Source organism: Lynx rufus, unplaced genomic scaffold, assembly GCF_022079265.1.
Source record: "Lynx rufus isolate CCGP_SWC_20201006 ecotype Redwood Valley unplaced genomic scaffold, mLynRuf1.p SCAF_21, whole genome shotgun sequence".
In the NCBI taxonomy this organism is placed as follows: Eukaryota; Metazoa; Chordata; class Mammalia; order Carnivora; family Felidae; genus Lynx; species Lynx rufus.
The window spans coordinates 23,820,999-23,844,233 of record NW_025814836.1 but is presented as its reverse complement, the minus strand read 5'-3'; the positions used below and the strand labels follow the sequence as shown (position 1 = coordinate 23,844,233).

Sequence of the window (23,235 nt, the reverse complement as noted above, 5' to 3'; positions counted from 1 at the left end):
GTTAACACTCTTATTACATGTATACACACGATCCTGTATAAATTTAGGAAAGACAGCAAACAAAATCACCTGTAACCCTAGCACCCGGAGAGAATGTCAAATTTGGAGTCATCTTCTGTTTGTGTTATAAACACACATTTTCTCCCCCGTACAGCACTGGGATCTACTCTACTTAATCTTTTGTAACGTGATGATCTCATGAACATATGGTGGATATACTGGTGTTACCCCGTATGCAAAGAATCCCCAAACTAAAAGACCAGCTGGCCAAGTACCGCTTAATATGTTGGTATTGGGTCCATGAATTTGAATCTGTTCTTTGTGCCCTGCGTAGTCATTCCCTAGCCCTACCTGTTCTCGGGATGACACTAACCGCGTGCGCTGAGCTGTGTGACCGGGCAGTGGGAAAGCACACATAATCCAGTGCACCGCTGAGCTCAGACAGAAACTCTTGTAAAAAACGTTAAGAAACTTCCAGTATTTATAATAGAAGATCGTTTGGAAAATAGTGTATTGCAAAAAGGTGGTCAGTGGTGGTCTTTAAAGACTCCGCCACCTCCCGCGTTGACTGTGATTACTGTGTTTTAATTAAGTAAAACGAGGGGAGTTCTCATGCCTCACTCCTGCACGAGAGCTAGGAGATACGCTTGCTGAGGCAAATGGTGCCACAGCTCTTCTTTGAATACTCCTCTCTCCCCCTACTCTTCTCTTGATTTCCATTTTCTTCCAGGTTAAATGAGTCACGAAAGAGCTAGCTCGTAATGATGGTTGTGTTTCCATGTAAAGAGGTGACATTGCTTTTAATTATCATCAGTCGACTTAATTCTCTTGAACGGTTCCTCATGTTAGCCTGTTAGTCGCTCTGAATGTTTATGTTTTTCTCACATATAAATTCCCACTCTGTCTTAATTCGTAGCGTACTCTCATGCGCATTTAGCGAGTGTAGCCTATTACAGAAGGTATAATTTGATGATGTTGAATACCGGCGTGTGGTCAGGTGTTCGGAAGGAGAAATTTTTGCAGTTGGGACGACGAGCTTTGCTTTTTCTGTGCAGAGAGATTGTTTTGCACCCCTCTGGCTTCTGGGGTCTTTTTCTTATCTAGAAAGTGATTCAGTCCCCCGCCCCAGCATCACGGTATTATGCTGGTTGAATTCAGCCGCACACACACCGAGCTCCTCGGAGAGACAGCATGCTAACTATTCGGTCCCTGTGCTAGTGAGGGACAAGCCTACGCGACTGTGTCTCCGGTCAGTGTTTGGGCCCGTGAGCCGTGAGGCGCTGGAGTGAGTCTTGACGGCCAGTGGGTCAGGAGCCGGCCGCCACCACTCCCATCAGGTTGAAGGGGACCCCTGCTTTTCAAGACCCCTCCAGCAGTCCCTGCGGATGGCACCTTGGACCCGGGAGCTCGGGTCTGTTTGTGTGTTTTGTTGGTAAGTTGGGTCTTTCAGAAGAGCCCAGATCTGCTGTAGCATCCCTTTCCTTTCCTGGGGAGCTTTCCCGTTCCGCCGTTCTCCTTTCCTCGAACTTGACTTTACTCCTCTGCCTCTGTGGGCTTGCTGCTGTTTTCGTGGTTGAGTGGACTCTTCCTTTCTGCGCTCCCGACTTTGACTCTTGCGACGGCCCCTCTCAGCACCTGCCTTCTTTCACTTTCCAGATTGTTTCAGACATTCTTTCGCTCACTGACTTGTCAGCTACACGTTATTTTTTTTCTCTGTATATATTTGCATTTTTTCTAACCAGAATCTCATTTTTAGCATGTCTGTTTGCACTTAACTAGTTATGGTGTTTTGCAGCACCTTCCAATTTAGTTTCATCTGCACATTTAGTGTCTAGTAAGCTAGTTTTTGGCTTAGCATCTAAGTTGCTATCAGTCAATAGGAGGCTGAGGCTAATTTTCTTCTTTCTAATACAGTAGTTAACCCAAACTCACTTGAATTAATTTTAAGATAGTCTTTATCAAACTGTGAAATGTACTTTGCTTTCAATTAAATTTTAAAATTATTGGGAACCTCCTGTTCTTTAGCAGAATTAAACTAATAATTCCCTGATCAAGTAAAATGCTTTTCCTATAAACCCTGACATGTAAAAGCAATGTATGTTTGTTGGAGAAAGAAATAGAAGAAAAAGGTAAGCTAAAGAAAGCCATAGATGGCCACTGCTTTTACCTTGGGTATATCACTTCAGATCTCTTTTATATCGTTTTTTTTTTTTCTTTCGTTTTATTTTTTCAATGTGGAGCATTTCTGGGGCGCCCGGCTGGCTCAGTCAGTGAATCCAAGGGTCGTGAATCCAAGCCCCACATTGAGTGTGGAGCCTACTTAAAACTAAAATTAAAATTAATTAATTAATTATGGAGACTGTCTAATGTGCACAGAAGTATACAACACTGTATAATGAACTCCCATGTACCTGTCAGCCAGTCCCAGTAATTACTAATCTGTGGTCAGTTCGGCCCCACCTACACTACCTCTTCCCACTGTCCTGTCTGTGTGACTTAAATCAGATCCTAATGTCATGTCGTGTCATATGTACATATTTTAGCAAGTGTCTATAAAGCATAAGCAATGAGCTTTTAAAAAACGTAACTACACTCAGCATGGTTATACCCCAAAAAGGAACAACTGTATGTTTGCATCATTATGTGTCCAGTCTTTGTTCAGATTCCCAATTGTGTCATAACTTTTTTTTTTTTAGCAGTTTGTTTGAATTTTTGATTCAAATAAGGTCCTCGGTTGCAGTTGGCTTATATGATATGGCTTTATAGTCTCTTACATTTAACCTGTAAATTCTTTCTCCTGCTTCCTTTGTCCCTCACAGCTTGTTGAAGAAAGTCGGTTATTCTGTAGTTTCCCCTACTGGTTACTGCCGATTATGTCCTGTGAGGCAGTTTAATGTGTTCCTTTGCTCTTTGTGTTTACAGAAAATTGGTGGCTTGTGTTTATTTTAATATTTTTACGAGACTATACTGTCGATACTATTATGTAATCTTTTCTTCATGTAATAAAATTTGTATGATCTTCCAGTGTCATTAACTGTCCTTCTATAACGTCGTTCTCAATGCTTGCTTATTTCAACTCCTGAATGTTAGACTTTAGCCTGTTTCCAGTTTTTCCCTCTCATAAACACAGTTGTGAACATCCTTTTAGCTACATAGGTAATTATTTTGATATTAGGAATGACGGTCAAATACCACAGCTCCATTGGAGTTTTAGTTAACAAAAGCAGATTTGGTGCTTGCAAATGGCATGAAGGTATTTGATAATTTGGGTCTCCCGTACTCTTTTAAGGCAAAATGGACATATCAAGTTTTTGACCAAAGGAGATAATAATGCGGTTGATGACCGAGGCCTCTATAAACAAGGACAACACTGGCTGGAGAAGAAGGATGTCGTGGGGAGAGCAAGGGGGTGAGTACAGAGGGAGGCGTTTATTGAGATATCCGTGTCACATGAGACGTGGCCCTCTTTCCAGTCATCTGATCACACACAATTGAGTATAATGTTTTGATGCTGGTTCTACCAAATCACCCTGTGTCCTTTGAAAAAGTATTCTTAGACTACATCTAAAACTTGAGGTACATTGCTCCAGAGGGGAGGAAATGGGGTCCAGTGAAAGAATATTAGTGATGAGATGATGATTGGGGTGACAGTTTTAAAAATTCATCTTTTATTTAATTTGTTCAAGAAACATTACTGGACAGCTTCCATGTACTCTGATGTCTACACTGTCTAGTCTCTGGGGGTCCAGAGCAGTGTTCATCCTGCTTCATGAAACGTATTTCTTAAGTAGTTTCTTAAGTCAGCAACTTAAAGTATCCATCTAGATTAATTTTGTCATGTTTATTTCATGCTGTTTTATTTCTAGTCTTAAAACCATTGAGGTCAACTGAAATTAAAAAGTTATATGAAGCCTGTTTATTTCAGATTTTATCAGGAGAACAGATCAGTGGAGGACAGGAATTGTAAGTTGTTGATGTGAGGACATACGGAATTGTTACTACCCTCATGTTATTAATAGTATTAACGATAACTCACATTTACCAGGGCTTACTATGTGCCAGAGACTCATTCTAAAATCTTTACAAGTATTACCTCATTTTAACCTCAGAACAACCCTAATATTTCCATTCTACAGATGAGGAAACACAGACAAGTTAGGCTGCTTATCCAAGGCCACACTGACGATGGGAGGCGTCTGGCCAACTCTGGAACCCACCCTCGGGACCATCCCACCAAAAGTCCTGGCATAATGCTTCTGAAGTGGATAGCTGCCGGTTCTCACTATTTAGATGCCCCCTGGGGCTCTGACCCCTGTCAGAATGTCCCCTCCTTCTATAGACACTGGGTTCACAGTGATTCCGCTGGAGATCAGCCACCACGCTGAGGAGTTCCCTTCCCACAGAGAATGCAGCGTGAGAGAGCCGCCTCAGCTGTAGCATGAGAGGTGTTGGTTTGGGGCCAGAGAGATTGGAGCAGCACAAGCACTGGTGTGTTTTGTCTCTTGTAAAGCTGTTTGTGTGCATGCCTCCAGTTCGAGGGAACTCCTTTTCCTATGTTGGAGCTAAGTATACCCTTTTTTAAAAAAGATTTTATTTACTTTTAAGTAATCTCTACACCTGGGGCGCCTGGGTGGCTCAGTCGGTTAAGCGGCTGACTTCGGCTCAGGTCATGATCTCACGGTTCGTGGGTTCGAGCCCCGCATCAGGCTCTGTGCTGACGGCTCGGAGCCTGGAGCCTGCTTCGAATTCTGTGTCTCCCTCTCTCTTTCTCTGCCCCTCCCTCACTCACACTCTCTCTCTCTCTCAAAAAATAAATAAACATTTTAAAACATGCTTTAACTAATCTCTACACCAACATAGGGCTTGAACTCACAACTCTGAGATCAAGAATCGCCTGCTTCACCGACTGAACCAATCAGGTACCCCTGCACATGCTTAAAGTATGTCTTTCTGAAGAATTTTTTAAAAATCTTTATCTATATACAGTGTTATTTCTAAAATCCCAACATTGAGGGGCACCTGGCTAGTTCGGAGATTACTTAAAAGAGATTAAAGAGATTACTTAAAAGTACAATCTTTTTTTAATTTTACTTATTTATTTTTTAAGTAGGCTCTGTGCTCAGCATGAGCCCAACACAAGGCTTGAACTCGTGACACTGAAATCCATAGCCAGACGCTCAACGGACTGAGCCACCCAGGCACCCCCCAAAAAATACAATCTTTAAAAAAATAAAATAAAATCCCAACATTGAAAATACAGACCTTTTTGTAGCTTTTAATTAAGAAAAGTAATAGCCTGAAAAAAAAAAAAAAAAAAAAAAGAAAAGTAATAGCCTGGCAATTTCTGAACTAAATAACTTTCCACCAAGTATAAACATCTGGGACACAGCAGGCACACAGACCCTTAGCTGTACAGATTTACTTGGCGTTGATTATACTGACACCTTGACACAGTGGGCAGAGCACCACCTTTTGTGGAAATTTGTCTACAAAACACTAAACTGATAATTCAAAGTCAGACTGTACCCAAACCTTGAGGATAACTTTTTTTCAGGTCAGTCAGTGACTGGTGCAAATGTCTTTATGCAATTAAAAAAAAAAAAAAAAAAATTTTTTTTTTTTTTCAAATAGTTGCCCAGTAAAAAGTTGTACGCTGAGGCCTAAGGCCCTAAATAAAAAGGTAAATCACTTTTATTGAGATAGAATTCACATATATTAGAAAATAAAGTTCACCCTGTAGAAGTGCGCAGTTCAGTGGGTTTTATTATATCCACAAAGTTACACAGCCATCACCACTGTCTAATCTCAGAGCACGGCCGCTCTCCCAAAAGAAAACTCCATACTCCTCGGCAGCCAGTCCCTGTCCCCTTTCCCCGCAGCCCCTGGCAACCGCTAATCTACTTTGTGTCTCTATGCATCGCCTGTTCTGAATGTTTTATATAAACCGAATCTTACAATATGTGGTCTTCGTTTATGTCTGGCTTCTCTCACCTAGCAGAATGTTTTCAAGCCTTATTCATGTTATAACATGTAATAAAGACAACCCGTAGAAAGTGAAACTAATACTGAACCAACCAAGTATCTAGTAGGAGTGATTTCTGCCTAAATTCAGGATGTTGAAAAACACAAGAGGACCTTAGCCATAAGAGTAGAGAAAGACAAAAGACAGGCAGAAGCTGAGCAGTGGGATGTAGTGACAATGAAGAGAGACATAAACAGAAAGGAGCAGAGTGATTTAGCTCGCTGTTCACTAAAGTCAGTTTTAAGGACGAGGCTTTTCAAATGTACTTTTTCCTTAACTCGAAACGTCATTCTGGGGTAGAAACAATGACCCTTTTAAAGTCACCTCCCAGATAGAGACCTCCCTTTTGACAACTGACAAAATCATTTTCTCCCAAGTGTGAGCAGCTAGTTCGTCCCTCCCCAGCACCTCTGGTCCCAAGAACCCCAGGGACATGTGTTTATCCGTCCTCTACCTCCTGGTTGTTAACGTGGCACCAGCCGCTCTTGGAGATGGCTTTCTGGGTGGCACTTGTCTCACTTCTTTTAAACCTTCTTCTGCTTATTATCAACTCAGCTTTAGCAGAGTTTCTCTGAGCAGAGTAGGGAAACGTGCGCCTGATGTGAATTTAAGACGACCGATAATGGTAGCGTTGTGCACTTGATTTGCACCTTTGGTGCCTCTGTCCATGGAGGGAACCAGTGAGACGAAGAATTAAATCTTTTGTTTGACTTTGGGCTGCCTGACATATTATTTGCTTCCATTGCTCCTAAAGTCCAAGTTGCTGCCATTTTCACTTGTGTTGGGGCAAGGAAAAAACCAGCCTTAGGGGGGAAAGACACTTCCACGGGTAACCCATAAACAGGCTGTATGATCACTGGGAGCCGAAAGCTCTTGGAGCATGGATAATGCGTGGAGGGAACAGCAAAAGTCCTGTCTGTGAGAATGGCTGCTGATTAATCATCAGACCAGAATAAGCAGCCTGGTCCTGGTTTAGTAGAACTCACAGGTGCTTTTATCGCATTTAGTCTGCATTTGACTGTGAGGCATCTGTCTTTACATCCTTTTTTTTTGTAAGCTTATTTATTTATTCTGAGAGATACAGAGACAGTGTGAGTGGAGGAGGGGCAGAGAGAGAGGGAGAGTGAGAATCCCAACCAGGTTTCGTGCTGCCAGCATAGAGCCCAACGTGGGGCCCAAGCTCACGAAAACATGAGATCGTGGCCTGAGCCGAAACCAAGTCAGATGCTTAACCGACTGAGCCACCAGGCACCCCTGTCTTCACATTCTTAAATTAGATGATTCACCCCACAGAAAGCTATTGCTTTTATGAAGATGCTATGAATGAGACAAAATAATAACAGTTAAAACATTAAAAAGAAAAAATACGTATTAAAACTATAGAAAACCTGAATCTACCCTCCTGGAACTTAGCTCTGCCATCCTGGAGGGACTGTGAGTTTTCAGCTCTTAGAGGTCCCAGGGGTTGAAACTAAAGCCTGGGCCCTAGGAGGGGTATTATTTGCCTCCACATGCCAGGTCCAGGCATCTCACTAGCTAGAACTGAGTCTCTGCTACCCGAGAGTGCAGAAGCACTATCTGGGCCCCACCCTCCATAGATGCTCTGACTCCACAAATCTGGGGAAGATCCACCACGTTTTAACAGGCTATCCACGTGATTCTGACAAAGGAGGCCTAGGTCTTAGGAAACACCAACTTATGGAATGAGAGTTTGGGAATGGGGAGAGAGAGGGATGGGTCTGGTAATGCTGCCAGGACGGGGTGAGGACCGGAGACAGGAAGTAAGAGGAGTTCTTCAAAGGAAGTGAAGTGCACCAAAGACAAAACTTCTGCTTTTCAAGCTTGCCTTAAGGCTTCCATAGGGAGGGGTGATGTCAGAGGTCGTTGCCCATTGTGCACCTTTGGCATGGTGCACAGCCCTGAATAGTAGAAGCATCTGGGCTGTTTTAAAGTATGCAAAGTTCAGTCTCCACCTCAGTCCAGCCTCCCTTCTCTAGGACAGGCTCTGGGTCAGTATCATGGAGCCCACCCTGGAGTAAAAGTGGAGGCGGTAAAACAGGAGGAGAAAGAAGAAAGTTGTTCATTTGCTAACTGCCATCTCCTTCCACGTTGACGGCCCCTGCTGACCTTTTCTTTCTCCCCTGAATTCTTAGGAAGTTGAGTATTTTGCATCGAGGGGAGAAGTGAAGTCCTGCAGCAAATGAGGTCTCCAAGGGAAAGGGGAAAAAAGAGGCCTGGACATGCAAACATTCAGTCAGGCAGTATTTACTAGATGCTTACGACCAGTGCAAGGTGTTATGTTTGGCCTTGAGGATACACTGGGGAGCAAGACTGGCATCGTTTTTGCGCTTACAGAGCTTAGAGTCTAGTAGGAGAGACAGACGCTATATAGCTAGTTGTGCAGCTAGTTACATAATAAAAAAAAACTAGGGGGCTCAGTCTGTTAAGCGTTCGACTCTTGATGTCAGCTCAGATCATGATCACGTGGTTCATGGGTTCGAGCCCCATGTTGGGCTCAGCGCTGACAGTGCAGAGCCTGCTTGAGATTCTCTCTCACTCTGCCTGCCCCCCAAATAAATAAATAAACTTTAGAAGTATTGTGGTAAAGACTTCAAAGGAAATATATCAGGTCTATGAGGTTATTTAACAGTGGTTTTACCTAGTTTTCAGGGGATAAACTTTACGGGCGAGGGGAAAGAAAGACTAGTGAAAAAACACCAAAGGGATAGCAGCCGAGAGGTAGGTAGAGAAATAGATTTGTGGTGTGTTAGAGAAACCACGGAGGAAGGGGTTTCAGGGAAAGTTTGTGGTCCTCAAAGTCCGCTTCTGCAGACATGTGAAGGAAGATGGTTGGTGAGACTGGTCTGCTGCATATGGTGATTTGAACTGTTCTGGAAAAAGGTTCAGGATTAAGAGAGCCAGAGTACAGGTGGCGAACAAACGAGAGGGTGCTGAAATCTTCAGTACTGTAATGGAGCTCTTTCGCTCTCTTTTTGGACATTTACTATGAAGTACCTTATAACAATCTGGCTGTGTTTGCCTTGTCTCCCCAGAGATATTGACCACTCCCTGAGGGTTATGACCACAAACCCAGCCCCTAGCACTGAGTCCGCATGTGGCCTGAGAGCCACCATGTAGAGGCCTGAGACCTTAGATCTGGTTCTGGTTCTTGGCCACAGAAGCCATGGACCTCAAGCATGAGCATCTGTTTCCTCATCTATAAAATGGTGATATTCCTAACTTCCCTGTCACATGAGTTGTTGAAAGGATCTTCTAGGACAGTCTGTGCGAATGGACTTTGTGAACTGAAAAATTAGTTTTCTGTGGAAGATAATTGAGAATATTTGGTTAATGAGAATGGCTGCTTGGGGAGTTCTGTGATGATCAGTTTTTTGTTTGTTTGTTTAGATTTGTTCCTTATATTGGGATTGTGACGATCCTCATGAATGACTACCCTAAATTTAAGGTAAGAGCCTACACTGTTTGTTTCATTAAAAATGGGATCTTTTGGGGCGCCTGGGTGGCTCGGTTGGTTGAGCGTCTGACTCCTGATTTCGGCTCAGCTCATGATCCCAGAGTAGTGGGATCAAGCCCCGCGTTGGGCTCTGTGCTGAGCATAGAGCCTACTTGAGATTTTCTCTGTCTCTGTCCCTCTGCCCCTCTCCCCACTCACACTCTCTCTCTTTTTTGCTCTCTAATAAATATGTATATATGATCTTTTGTTTAATTTTGGAAAACTGTTAAAGGGATTACCAGCTAGTTGGATAATTTAGTAATTTATCATGGCCACAAAGACCCGCTTATTCATGAACTCTGAGGACCTGTAAACTTTTAAAAGCTCTGATTTGTGACGTTCTGTGTTTATTTTCCAGTACGCGGTACTCTTTTTGCTGGGTTTATTTGTGCTGGTCCATCGTGAGTAAGAAGTCTGCCTTGCTGTTCCCGGAAGATGCCGTACTTTTCGTTATTGAATGTTCGGAGTAGATACTGGTCTGTGATTGGTGGAGTGGAGAACGCTCATGTCGGCGCTTCTTGGTAGCAATGGTTTGCATTAGCTTCTGTTTCCACGCCAGGGTATGTGTGGGCGGGTGCACGGGCACCATGGCGCGCTCTCGAGGGGACTCTCAATCACAGGATTTCATATGTTGTCATTGTCACACTTTCACATTTTTGTACATCAGTGAATTTTTTATATTAAAAGGTTGAGCCAAAGCCCCCAGTGTTTGTATTTTGAAGCCAAGCTTCACTTCTAAAGTGCCTACAGAGTTCTGTAAATTCATGCAGCTCTGCACGAGTCTGAACCTGTCATTCCTCCCTATGAGGTGGGAATGGCGTAGACTGAGGTGGTCGTAAGTCTTAACTTTTCAAATTTTAAATAAAAGACTTTGCATATCGAACCCCTTATCCCTGACTTGTGTTTGTCGGGAAAGCTTTGCCTTCCTCTGCCGGTTCTTAGCACCCTTGGGGAGATACAGACTTTGATGTGAACAGTCCTTCAGCTAAGAAGGTTGTCCTGATACCAACCACTGTTTCTTGTTTGTGTGTGTGTTTTGTTTTTGTTTTTGTGGAGCAGCAATGCCCGTTGACATTCGTAGGAAATCTCTTAGCCGTGAAATTGATTCTTCACTGGGGTGTGATCCAGATGGGTAGAGACGTGGTTTGTGTTGCTGGAAGGTTCAGAAAACCCTCACTGTGCTGTAAAGGCTCCTGCCCTTTTCTTCACTTGAGACTCTCAGCCCTTTCTACACGGTGGCAGTGTGTTTCGGCATCTGGAGGAAGCCAGAGGAAGGTGCTGGAGGCCAGGCATGCTCCTTGCTTTTTAAAAACTACTTTGCCTGAACCTGTTCTCTTAAGTGCCTGGCTTCGCTTTTCTCTGATGCAGACTTCAGGAAGGCAGGGTTTTAAAGTGGTGAATGCCAGGCCCGGTTGTGTTTTTCTTCTTCTAATATGGAGGCAGTTCGGGAAATGGCTAGCGTAGGGTAAGCCAGTGTGTTTTTAAGTACAAAGTACTCTTGATTCTTTTTGTTCTCTTCTTGTATTAATGTGAAACCTGAAAGTAAGCAAATTTTCTGTGTGGGGCTAAATGAGCAGGTTCCATTATTTGCTCAGCTAAAGTAGGAATCGGTCCACACTTTAATGCTGATGGACTTACCATTAAAAAACAGAGACAGTTTAAAAATAAGAACAGTTAATCTTCTGAAGCTCTCCCGAATAGGGAGTAGTGCCATCCTAAATCCATTAACTAGGCTTTAGCCTTGAGACTTTGGACGTGGGCTCTTAATGATCTCAGCCGAGTATGAAACTTGGCAAATCCCTGCTAACAAGTGCTTCTTTGAATCTGCCCGTGAGGCTTATATTGTACTTAGGTTTTCTCCTGCGCCACGAGAATGTGGCAGCAGTCTCCTGTGTGCAGAACGGTAGAAAATTGCCATTCACTCCATTTCTTCCCTCCTGATCGCCCGCAGAGGACGGGGGTTAACTGCTTGGCCTGATTGCCCAGGCTCTGTTTCTGTAGCGTCCTCTTGGGGACTACCCTGGAGAACCAGTGTGCTTCGCTGCCCCTGGGGCGCCTTGTGATCCTAGCCTGCCTGAGTGTAAGCATCCTCGTACTTGTATCCTCAGCTGTCCAGATGTCTTCTCCGTACACGCTTACGCAGTTAAGACAGTAATATTTTCCTCATTTGCATATTTTCACACCCAGTTTTGTTTTTGCTCCTGTGCTGGATGCTCTTGTTGGAGGCAACAGCTGAATTTGTGTGCGAAGCAATCAAATCATTCAGGAATATTTGCATTACTCTACCAGCCAAAAATAAAGATTATACTGGGAGAGAGGTTTTATGTTATCCGTTTGTATATTGTCTAGTTTAGTGCTAACACCTAAGACTGGCTTAAAGCTGGGCAATTGTATTATCAGTCAGCATAATGTGTTCTAAAAGCTCTTCGAGAATGGCTGGCACACCAGAGATGTTCATTTTGGTGTTTTATGGAATTGTAAGCTCTTTGAGATTTGGCTAGGCTAGCGGGCAGTTCGGAGGGCTTGCCCGTTGTGAGTGTCGGGGATCCAAGAGCCATCAAGATCAATAAAACTTCAAGTGAGAATTTGATCTTGGGGTTGCCTCTCTGCTGTGACTCACCCAACTGTCACCAGCCCAGCGAGGAATTCTCTACAAGTTACTCGCAAATACCTGTCCTCACTTCTGGCCCATGTCTCTCTGTTCCCTCTGGATGCTTCCACTTGATTGTCCCCTCTTTAAACTTAAGCTCATAGCCATTCCTGCAAACTCCCCCTCCAGATTTCACCTTTTCTTCGCAGGAGTGGTCACATAGATTTTTCATTTTCCCACCATATTTATTAGTCACTTAAAAGCCCTACATTTACCCCTGTCATTCCACTTCTCATTGCCATCACCTGAATCGAGAAACACAGTCAGTGGTTCCCTTTGCTTGGTGACTTTATGTCTCAGTTTCCCTGCTGCGTGCCAGTCTGTGCCTGTTTAAGATTATTTCCACTTGTTAATTAATTTTAGTGCCCCGTTTAAAAAGTGTCTCTTTTTGGACCATAAATGATGTGTAAGTTTGTGGACATGGCTGCAAGTTCCCCCATCAAATTGCAGGCTCCTCTAATACAGGGGCGCTGTTTTACAGACGCTGTACTGTGCTGTCCCGGTAACATCTAGTAGCTTGTTCTAAATGTTCAGCGTAACCATGCATTGGAGCCAGAGGCGGTAACTTAGGGCAGCATTATTGTTGAGCTGTTATTCTGGGGCAGAGCATATGAATCATTAAAGTGATTTGCACTTTCCTGTTATTTAGTAAGTACATTATCTTGTTCTTGCCAGATTTGAATCTGAAAACTTTCTCTCCCCGTGGTTCCATTTAAACAGCATGTTCTCTTTCTAGAATTTTTTATGTTAATCCTGTTTTCTTCCTTTTGTGTTCGTCCTTGGACTCTTCCTGCATTTTCTTTCTCCGCGGGAGAAGCATTGGCGTTTGTCACCTTTCTTAAAGAGTCCGAGGCTTCTCAGAGAGCCTAGGCTGAGAGTAAAGGCTCTGTGACCTTTAAGTGCATATTTTGGTCATTTGTTCTCGTGTGTTACCAAGTCCATACAACCTCTAAGGGCAATGTGTAGGGCTATCTCAGCATCTGAGGGCACCCTTCTTATGACCTTTATCACTGTTGAGCTTCTGGAGTGATCCAGCTGATTCTAGCCAGTTAAATGGATTGTCCACCTTCCTCGAGATGCCCATCTGTCAGGATGGCCTATTGAGACTATTTTCTGGCAAAGTGTATCTTTGTTAGCATTCTCCCTTACTAGAACTATAAGTAATACCAGATAGACTTTTAGAAATAAACAACGGGGGCGCCTGGGTGGCGCAGTCGGTTAAGCGTCCGACTTCAGCCAGGTCACGATCTCGCGGTCCATGAGTTCGAGCCCCGCGTCGGGCTCTGGGCTGATGGCTCAGAGCCTGGAGCCTGTTTCCGATTCTGTGTCTCCCTCTCTCTCTGCCGCTCCCCCGTTCATGCTCTGTCTCTCTCTGTCCCAAAAATAAATAAACGTTGAAAAAAAAAAAATTTAAAAAAATAAAAAAAATAAAAAAAAAAAAAGAAATAAACAACAAATATGAGCCTTAACACACAAGTGTTGAGTCTGGGCATAGAAGGAATTCTCTGTAACTAAGAAATGTTCATTAAAGACTAGAATATGCAGGAATTATTAAAAAAAAATAGTGAAGGGGGTGCCTGGATGGCTCGGTCGGTTAGGCGTCCGACTTCGGCTCAGGTCATGATCTCACAGTTCGTGGGTTCGAGCCCCACATCCAGCTCTGTGCTAACAGCCTGGAGCCTGCGTCGGATTCTGTGTCTCCCTCTCTCTCTGTCCCTCCCCTGCTGGCACTCTGTCTCACTTTGTCTCTCTGTCTCTCTCTCTCAAATAAGCACTAAAAAAAAATTTTTTTTAATAGTGAAGACATTGCCTTCCGAGTGTCATATAGGACTTTTTCTCAGCTCTTCTACCCTTGACATTGGTCTCAGTGGATAGACATCTAGCCTTTGCTTATGCTGGTCGCTCTGCCCGGAGCGCCTGCTCACTTCTCGACCTGCTAACAGCTTTTGCACTCGGCAGACACTTACTGAGCATCTAGTTTGTGCCAGGTCTGGTCCTGCCCCTGGGGATACAAAGTTGAGTAAGGCAGGGAACTGCTAGGAACTCCATGCCTTAACCGGAGCCACATGTGAACAGTTTTCCCACAGGGCGCCCATAAGTGGGGTTACAGACGCGGAGGGAGCTCAGGGGAGGAGTGTGTTTCATTCTCTGCTAGTGCTTCTTGCTCGGTGCCGTCAGGACTTGATTTGAGCCCTCTTTTTTTCTTTTCTTTTTTTCTTGTTTTCCCAACCCGCCCCTCCCCGTTGTCCACGTCCTCCTAAACAGCGCGCTCAGAGTGGTGCGTCATGTGTGTGTCCCACATCCCGACGGGTTCCTGAGAGGCGTGGAGACAAGGCCAGCCTCTGGCTCATCCTTGTGTACCCTCTCCTCCCTGTCACAGTGCTTTGCACGTTTTAGATTTATTGATTGATAAATAAATTGTTCCAGAAGGATTTGTTCCAGGAAGGGCTTGGAACAGCTTATCAAGATACGCGTGGTACCCACCATGTGATTAGATATAACATAACTGAAGAGTCCAGGGTGGGACCAAGTGTGGGAGAGGAAAGGATGAAACGAGAGGTGGGTTAGTGATCACAAGACACGTCAGACATTCCGCCGTCTGCCAGAGGAGATCCGTAGACTTGGTTCGCAACTCCTTCCGGCTCATGTAAACAGGGAGGCAGTCGTTTCTGTGCCTTATGGAATGGACATAAAATGGAACCACCAACAACGCCAAAAAACCTTGTAATGGTACACGAGGACCAAGACCTCTCTCTTCTGGGACCCCACCACAAGGGCACTGGGTGATGTTCTGCAGTAATCTCTACGTTGAGTAGCCTCATGATTTCCATGTAACTGTTCCAGAGAACGTTCTGTAGTACAGGTATGGTCGGCCGCTTCCGCACAGAGCCACCTCGCCAAACACCGGCTACCCGTCTAACCAGCCAGGAGCCCCCGGCACCTTTCCTGTAGAACGGTGTTCCTTAACCTTTTAAAACTCATGGCCTCTTTTAAGAAACATAAAATCTCTTCCCTCTTCTCCATTCTGGCCAACTCCCCCCTCAGGTCTGTTATATGCAACCTCCATCCTCTCTAGCAAAGAATATTTTCTCTTGCTTTTTCTCGTTTTTGTTGTAAAAACAAGACTGACTTCCTTCTCATATGCTGTTACATTATATTGAATATGACTCTCATATACAGTTATATTATATTGAATATGTATGCATGTCATATGTGGAGGGAGAGAATATGATTTTTAAACTATAAATCCCTATTCTACGAATCTTAGGAGTTTCTGGAATGGTACCTACTCTTGGTTAAGAGTCATTTCCCTTTCCTTTAATTGGCCAGTTAATTTAGATTGATAAGCTGGATTCCAGCTTTAAATCAAGGAGTCTAGTTAAGAGAGTTGGTACTCTGGATTTGTGTCAGGCGGGCAACTAAATCCCTGGCATGAGACTTAGCCTGACAACTTATTTAAGCGAAAAAAGAGAAATCGCTCTAGAACTTGTCTCTTGGAATGGGCCAAAAGCTGAGGTCAATATGCTAGCCTTTTTAGTCGACCAGACGGCTTGCAGTGTAACAGGCATTTTGCTGACTGTGGTGTCAACACACTTTTAAAGGCTACCCAGGGACCCCTCCCTCCCCTGTAATGGGCTTCAGATGTGAGGCAGGCTCTGCTTTTCCCAGGACCCAGCTAATAAGACAGGGTACTTAGAGTCTGCCATGTGCTCGGCTAAGTGCTTTTGAATCTGTGACAGATTTTTATTTTCTCTCATTCAGTCTTCAGAATAAACTTGCATTTTACATAAGAGAAACCAGAAGTTAAGAGACCTGCCTGTTGCTGTTTTCATGTCACACTGTTAGGGGTCATCACCCTGTCCTTGTACCTCTGTCATATCTGATGAGACCCTTTCATTTGGAATAGATCCCACGCCTACAGGGCTCTTGGGAATTCTTCAGAGGCTCTAGGCTGTCCTGTGGGCTTGCTCAGATGAGCGAATCGCTTAGAAATAGTGAGGCGCTCTGGACCTTAAGGGGTATTTATTTCAGTTACTGAAATGTCCCCTGAAGTACATGGTGGTTCCACCCAGGTAACATGAGTGCTGGGCCTGGGGCCGCCCCCTCTCTCGGGTTTTCGGGACGTCCCTGAGCAGCAGCTGCGTTGCCCCCTTAGCCACCGTTGGGATTGCCCTCACTTTGTCAGATGGAGGGATTTTCTCTTTTTCTGAATATTGCCTTTAAAAACCACTTTGTGTTTTGGCAGTTTCGGTTTCTGCAGTATTTCCTTACTAACGGTTAGTGTTCTGATTTTGTAGCTAATCTTTATGTGCTCCCTCTGGCTGAGAAATTGTATCCTCCATCCCTGAGTCTCCTCTCCTCTCTTAAGGATTCTGCTGTTTCCCTGATTCTACACAGCTTTCCTGAGCACGACCTGAGATACAGCTCAGTGTGCTTCTCTTCAGCCTCCCGGCCCACACGGGCACAGATCTGTGCTCAAGAGTGTGCCACCAGTGCTCCTACAGCGTCCTTTTCTGAGCAGCTCTGGGTTTACTGTCCTTCCTTTTCACCAGACTCGTGTGTGTCTAAGTTTCTGCTTTTCCCTTCCCCCGTTGTCCTCTGCACCTTTCACGTGTGTGAAGTCCACTCTGGTTTTCTCCATTTGTTTATTAGTTTCTGTGTGACTAACTCGCTTTGTCCTTGCGTTAACCCATCTATAAAATGGGCGTCATACCAATCTTTACTACGTCAAAATAGTGTCAGTGATCAAAGGAACGTGCGTGTAAGTACTTTGGGAAAACAACAGAAAAGATGCAGTTGTGAAAAGATGTAACTTGTAATTGATCCTAATTTAATGAAAATATAGCAAAGAATAATACATGTGTCCTTTATTCAAAGCCATCTTTGATTAAAAACCATGGTGCAGTTTAAATGTTTCGTCGGCATTGGTTATAAGAGGATTTGCCGTGTATCGTTCACCCCTCAATCATCTTTTGGATTGTCCTGTGAATCTTCTCTGCGCCTTCGGATATCCTTGAGTGTTGTAGAAACCTGGGAAGGGCCAAGTGTGAGCACCGAAGAGCTTCTCCACGAGCCTCCAGATGATTCACTGTCCGTCTTCCCAGTGGGATGGCAGCCCTTAGACTTCCCTTGCCGTCACAGTAGACTTGGGGAACAGGCAGCGGGCACTCGAGGTCCTCGTTCTAAACTCAGAGCCTAGCACGCTCACTGGGGCATCGAGCTTGGAATTGTGGTCTTGGGCAAGCCACCCCCTCTGCTTGCCTAGTGCTGCTCATCCCTGGGACAGTGTTTTATGGCTGGCGGTGGGGCTCTACCCTGCTTCTTTCTGCAGGGTTCTCAGGCCCCCGTGCTTGCTGTGCTAGCCTGACAGATAAAATGATCCCCCTGGGGGCACCTGGGGACAGTCTTGTAGCTGTGGACCCATGCTGTGACAGAGGAGGCTTGTCTGGAGTGTAAATGAACCTGTCAGAGCAGAACCCACGGTCCCAGGGTCACCTTTAGAAGCGAGGGCAAACTCTGAATTCAGTGCCTGCTCCCTTTCTCCCCTGAGAAATCCAAACCAGCTTTGAGATGGTTACACTTTGATGGTAAAATGGGAGTGGGTGTGGTTTAGGGAAATAGCATCTGCCCTCATGACTTTGGGGGCCTGACAGAGTGATCCAAGCGGACCCGAAGTCTGATTCTGGTGTGACGTCTGGGCGAGTGACTCAACCTCTGAGCCTGTTTCCAGTTATAAAATGAGAGATAAACCTACCAAATAAGGTTCCTCGTGTGTGTTCCCACTAATTTCTACATCCGTGGGCCAGAGGAGAGGGAGGGGGTCACAGAGGGAGTTGTGATGGGAAGGTGATAAGAGCTATATCTGTACACCACAGCTAAACAGTGACAAGAATGCAGAGAGGTGTAAATGCCAGGGTGGGGGGTGAGAAGCAAGGAGATTGGGGGGGAAAGCCAGGGCCAGGAATGGAGTGTCCCTGTCCTGTATGTCATGCTCCTGGGAATTCAGCATGACAACCAGCCTCTCATATACACTTCCCCGTTTAGGATGGTGATCCATAGAGTTAGCAGCCCGTGCTGCGCTGGATACGTGTGAGATTAATAATACGGAGCAGCATTACTGAGCCACACTGGGGCGTAGGTTCTGTCACAGCCACACTGTGCAGTGTTTCAGGGAAGAGCCCAGAACCCCGGGTTGGTCTGCACTCACGCTCCCCCATCATTCACTCCTTTGGTGCTCTGTTTCTCCAATGAGACGGTAAACTCCCTTGGCAGCTGGGAATTACCCTCTGTCTCCCTACTGTGCCTACCTTGATGCTCCCGAACATTGGTGTTTAGTGAACCTTTAAGCAAAAATAAAAGTATTATTCTGGAGCACAGTGTCTTACTCATTAAGTGATGCCACTGACCCAAAAGTTCTTTCCAAGACAGGTGTGGACTTGGGAGGAGGAGAGTGCTGGCTGTGAGAGGGCCGTCTGCAGGACTGCTGCTTCCTGCCACAACGTGACTGTGCTAAGAAATGTAAAATTATTAAAAACGGGGCAACGTGGTTATTACTATTTTACAGCCGAAGAAAGTGAGCTTCAACGAGGTCACACGGTTTGCATATGAACTCTTGGTCTGGTGCTCTTTCTACTTCCCTGACCCAGAGATCCGCTTTCGGCCGAAGTGATAGGCTGGTCGCCCCCCAAGTAGAGCGTCCGTTCCTGGGGCGAGGGGTGTTCACTATCCCCCCATCCATTGCTCTGCATTGCCCACCCCAGCACCTGCTGTGGTTTCGACATCACCTCTGGTGAGCTGGCGGTGAGAGGGCCGAGAGTAGGGTGAACACGGGTCGTATTCCCGAAGAGGGAAGGGCTGGCAGGCATTTTATGGCTCGCCTGCTGCCCGGGACTTTGCTGGGCACTGCAGCGCCAGTGTCCTCGCCCCCACTTCTACCCTTATAAATGAGAGACTCCAAGAAGTAACCACTCGTGGCCCGAAAGCCAGTGGGAGACGCGAGGGGGCGGCCAGGGGAACGGGCTTCGCCCCGCCCCCCCTCCCCGTAGTGGGGGGTCCTCTGCCTGAAGATAGTGGGCTTGGGCGCCCGCCCTGCGGACGCGGTACCCAGGCGGTGGCCGAAGCGACGGGCGCGGCGCCCCGCATCTTGCGGGGGCGGGGCGGCCGCGAGCGCGCCAGGGGCGGGTTCCTCGGAGCAGGCTCCGCCCCCCGAGGAGCGCGGGTTTAAAAGGAGGGAAGGCTGGGGCCCCGGCCGTAGTGGCTGCGAAGCGCGCCGGGGCGGAGGCTCGGCGAGGGCAGAGCCATGACCCTGCGGGCGGGGGGCGCTCGGCTGCTAGGCGGCCTCCTGCTCTTCGCTCTGCTCGCTGCGGGCGCCGCGCCGCTCAGCTGGGATTCTCCGGAGCCCCGCAGCAGGGCCAGCAAGATCCGAGTGCACCCGCGGGGCAACCTCTGGGCCACCGGTAAGTCTTCGGGACCCGCGCAAGCGCCCTTCTCCGTGCTCTGATCCCATTTCCCTTCTCAGGCCGTTCCTCAGCCACGGACTCTGGTGTCTGCGTGGATGAGGACCCTGGAACCCGTCTAATTTAATAGATGGAAAACTTGAGACCCAGACAGTTCAGTGACTTGGCTGAGATCGCTCAGCCAGTTAAAGCAGAACTGGGGCTGGATCCTAGATCTGCCTGCCAGCCGGTGCCCCTGGCCTTAGGCAAGAGTCTACTGAATCCTCTTGTGTCCTCTGGTGCGTCTTCTCTGCCCCTGCACCTGGCAGACACTTCTTCCTTCTCCGCTTTCCTCCTTGTCCTCGCCCGGCCCCTGGAAAGCAGGCAGCACAGCTGGCAGAGTTTCCCTCCTTCCAGCTGTGCCATCCTCTCGTGTTCAGGAAAAGCGGAGGTGGGCTGTGCTACCAACCCCGGGGTGTTTGTGGCTCCTTGGTGAGGAGGAGAGGGAGGAGGAAGGTTGCCCGTGGGTCTTCCTGCCATAAGAACTGAAAGTTGGGAGAGATGGGGAACTTTCCCACTGAGATGGGATCCTCTCTCCCCACCTTCCTCGTGCCTTGGCACCTCCTTTCTAGGTCACTTCATGGGCAAGAAGAGTCTGGAAACCCCCAGCCCATTCCTCTTGGGAACAGCTCCCCACATCTCCCTGAGGGACCAGAGACGGCAGCTGAGTCACGATCTGCCCAGGATCCTCCTGCTAAAGAAAGTTCTGGGCGTGAGCCTTAGCAGCCCAGCACCTCACCCCCAGGTGAGCCAGGCTCCCCCCTCAGGACCAGGAGAGACCAAGCTGCTCCTGGTTCCAGCACGTGGCTTAGGGTGTGACTTCTCCCCAAGGTATGATGGGCCCCAGAAAGCCAGGGATTCCAGGCTCTCCCCATGATCCAGAGTTCAAAGGGAGAAGACTTTGAAGAAAGGAAGCTGACCTTCCCAGTAGGGAAGAAGTTCCCCCTCACCGAGTCCTCAGTCTAAAGTCACAGCCTAGGATTAGCCAGCCTCTTGCAGCAGGACGTGCCCCCCACCCCCAGGCCTGCCCCACCCCAGCTGTCCACGTTTGCCATGCCTCGGGGATACTTACGGCTACAGTGGGGACCCTGAGGCCCAGAGAGGAGGAGAGTCAGCATCCAAGACGGAGTCCAGACCTTGTTCGCCTTGACCAGTGCTCTTCCCAGTCACTCGTCTGCCTCAGTGACCCTCAGTGCAGGGTTTCTCAACCTCAGGACTCTTGACATCCTGGGCTGCGTCATTCTTTGTTGTGGGGGCTGTCCTGTGCATTGTAGGAAGTTTGTAGTATCCCTTGTCTCTATCCACTAGAGCATCCTCCCCCTGCCCAGTTGTGACAACAGAAAAACATGCCTCCAGACGTTGCCGGAGGCCTTCTTGTGAGGGGGTCGGGGGAGGGAGCCAGATTACCTTTGGTCATTAAACCACTGACCTATGAGATCCAAGGCCCCAAAGTAGAGCCAAGCCAGCTTTGGTCTCTGGCCTGGTAGAAGGGCAGCTCTTCATTCCCTGCTCCTGAGGCGGCCCCCACCCCACACAACCTTCCCGGTACTTTGTTACTGTGGGCAGAAGGCAGTGTAATGTGGTAGAATGTGGGTTCTGGGGACAGCGTGCTAGGCTCCTAACCTAACTAGTAGCTGTGTGACCTTAAAAATGTCACTTAACCCCTCTAAGCCTCATCTTCCTCATTTATAAAATGGGATTGATAGCGCCCATCTCATATTAAACAAGACTGTTTGTGTCACATGCTCAGCATGACGCCTGGCACATAGAAAGCACTTCGTAAACAGGAGCTATCAGCAGCACCTGTTACAGACTCACCTTCATACCTCCACTGTGCCCAGCATATAGTGCACACTTTTTGAAGGAAGGGAGGGGGCATTCCCTAGAGAAGGTCTAACTCCAGCCCCAGTCAGCATGCCTGGTCCTCCTCATGCACAGAATTGCCAGCCCCTGGGGACCTCAGATGTAAGGGCCAGGAGCTTGGGCTGGCTGAGTCTGAACGGAGATGATGTCACCTCTGGCTGGGGCTGTTGGTCTTGAAGGCCTAAAGCATGCAGACCAACTAGCAAGTCTCAGAGGAAGCAGTACCTAGCACTAGAGGATGGGGCTTCAGAAGTGAGGTCTGGGGCAGAGCTGAGGGCGGGGGAGGGAAAACGTTGACACTGGCCCAGGGCCAGGCACGCACATGGACTTCACTTCTGTGATCTTGACTGTCATGATCACTCTGAGGTTGGGCTGTCACCCTGGGAAACCACCACCCCGACCCCTCCCACCTTTTCTTCTGGGAGAAAGGCGCTAGGGGGAGGCTGCCTAGGCTAAGAGCCTGCCCCTGCCTGCCTCTGTGGACGCCTAGCACTTAGGAATGGCAGGATGCCCCTGTCATTTCCCCCCTCCACCCAGGTCAGTTCTTCTGTGTGTTCCCCTTCGGTACAGGAGGCTGCTGGTGCAAGTGGTGCAGAAGTGACACCATTAATGAGGAAGATACGACGACGTGGCTTGGACCGTGCCCTCCCAGGGGAGGAGCTGAACGGGACCCTGGCAGTGGCCCCATCTGGACGTAAAACCTGGCCTCAAATCTCTGTGACTCCATTAGTGTGATTTCTGGTTGTGTCGCCAGGAATATTGCCAGTGCAGACACAAATTATGTCCCTGCTGTGTTTCTTGCTTCCCTGTTGAAGTTGTGAATAAAACCCAGCTCTTTATGAAGCATGTCTGATCCTCTCCTTCCAGCTATGTTTGAGGGCATGGGAGGGAAAGGGGGGCCGAAAGACTGGAGGACAGGATGCTCAGTAAGATGGAGCTGGCTCCAAAAAGCCAAGAAAACTTCACGACACCAGACTCCTGAGGACTCCTAAGTCAGTCGCTCATTCAGCAAGCAGGTACTCTAGGGCCTGTTATATATGCCTGGTCCTGTGCCAAGCGCTGGGTTCTTACTTACTCACCTCTGCCACCTGCTGGCACAGGCAAGTCTCATGTTTCCTCTCCTGTAAAAGGGAGCTGCCTACACTGCAAGATGGGGTTTTGCTCACCGCATTTCATTTCATTCCCACGCCAAGCTTCGAGGGGAGTGCTCAGAGCATGCAAGAGAGTGAGCCGAGCTAGGATCCAGCCCTCGCTGTCTGCTTACTCTCTTCTCTGGCCTTTGGTAGAGTTGCCAGAAGTACCAAATAAAAATAGAGGACACCCAGTTAAATTCTGATTTCATTTAAATAATCAATAGTTTTTTCGTATGAGATGTCCTAAAGACTGCATGGACATACTTATAAAAAAAAAAACTTGTTTATCTAAAATTCGAATTTAACCGGGCATCCAGTATTTTCTCTGGCCTTGACACTTTGCTCTGCAAATATCCTGTCGTAAAACGGGCGGGTATTAGGTCCCTGAGGCCCCGCCCGGAACTGACATCCTGGGAACCCCGGATTTTACGTCATTTTCCCCGGAGCTTTTGCCGGGAGAACCCCGGACCCAGCCGGTCAAGGGCACCGAGCGCTGGTGCCGGCGGTCGGACACCTCTCGGCCCCGTCCCGCTGGCGTGAGCCACGCCCCCAGCCCG

The 23,235-nt window shown here is 47.2% G+C and overlaps 2 protein-coding genes across 3 annotated transcripts in view; both read left to right on the top strand.

Moving 5' to 3' along the window:
• The window catches only part of SEC11A (SEC11 homolog A, signal peptidase complex subunit), a 41,082-nt gene extending 30,663 nt beyond the window's left edge, over positions 1-10,419 (top strand). Inside the window, exons 4-6 of one of the 2 annotated variants that reach the window (XM_047086656.1) lie at positions 3,290-3,409; positions 9,431-9,488; positions 9,895-10,419. In XM_047086656.1, coding sequence (XP_046942612.1) covers positions 3,290-3,409; positions 9,431-9,488; positions 9,895-9,945 — 229 coding nt within the window. In that variant the 3' untranslated portion in view covers positions 9,946-10,419. Of the gene's footprint in view, positions 1-3,289; positions 3,410-4,136; positions 4,632-9,430; positions 9,489-9,894 lie in introns of those variants that run through there. The other variant, XM_047086657.1, reaches the window with a different exon arrangement.
• Positions 10,420-13,922: 3,503 nt separating this feature from the next.
• Positions 13,923-22,457, top strand: NMB (neuromedin B). Its single transcript, XM_047086803.1, has 3 exons — positions 13,923-19,643; positions 20,255-20,427; positions 22,116-22,457. Exons 1-3 carry the CDS (start codon positions 19,487-19,489, stop codon positions 22,278-22,280), a joined length of 495 nt encoding a protein of 164 aa, XP_046942759.1. The 5' UTR covers positions 13,923-19,486; the 3' UTR covers positions 22,281-22,457.
• The last annotated feature ends 778 nt before the right edge of the window (positions 22,458-23,235 follow it).

What these genes read in the sequence shown, in the direction of transcription:
- NMB (XM_047086803.1), top strand. Translation starts at nt 19,487, where the DNA reads ATGACCCTGCGGGCGGGGGGCGCTCGGCTGCTAGGCGGCCTCCTGCTC. An exon ending in GGGCAACCTCTGGGCCACCG is followed by an intron (nt 19,644 to 20,254) that starts GTAAGTCTTCGG and finishes CCTCCTTTCTAG; the next exon opens with GTCACTTCATGGGCAAGAAG. An exon ending in GCCCAGCACCTCACCCCCAG is followed by an intron (nt 20,428 to 22,115) that starts GTGAGCCAGGCT and finishes CCTTCGGTACAG; the next exon opens with GAGGCTGCTGGTGCAAGTGG.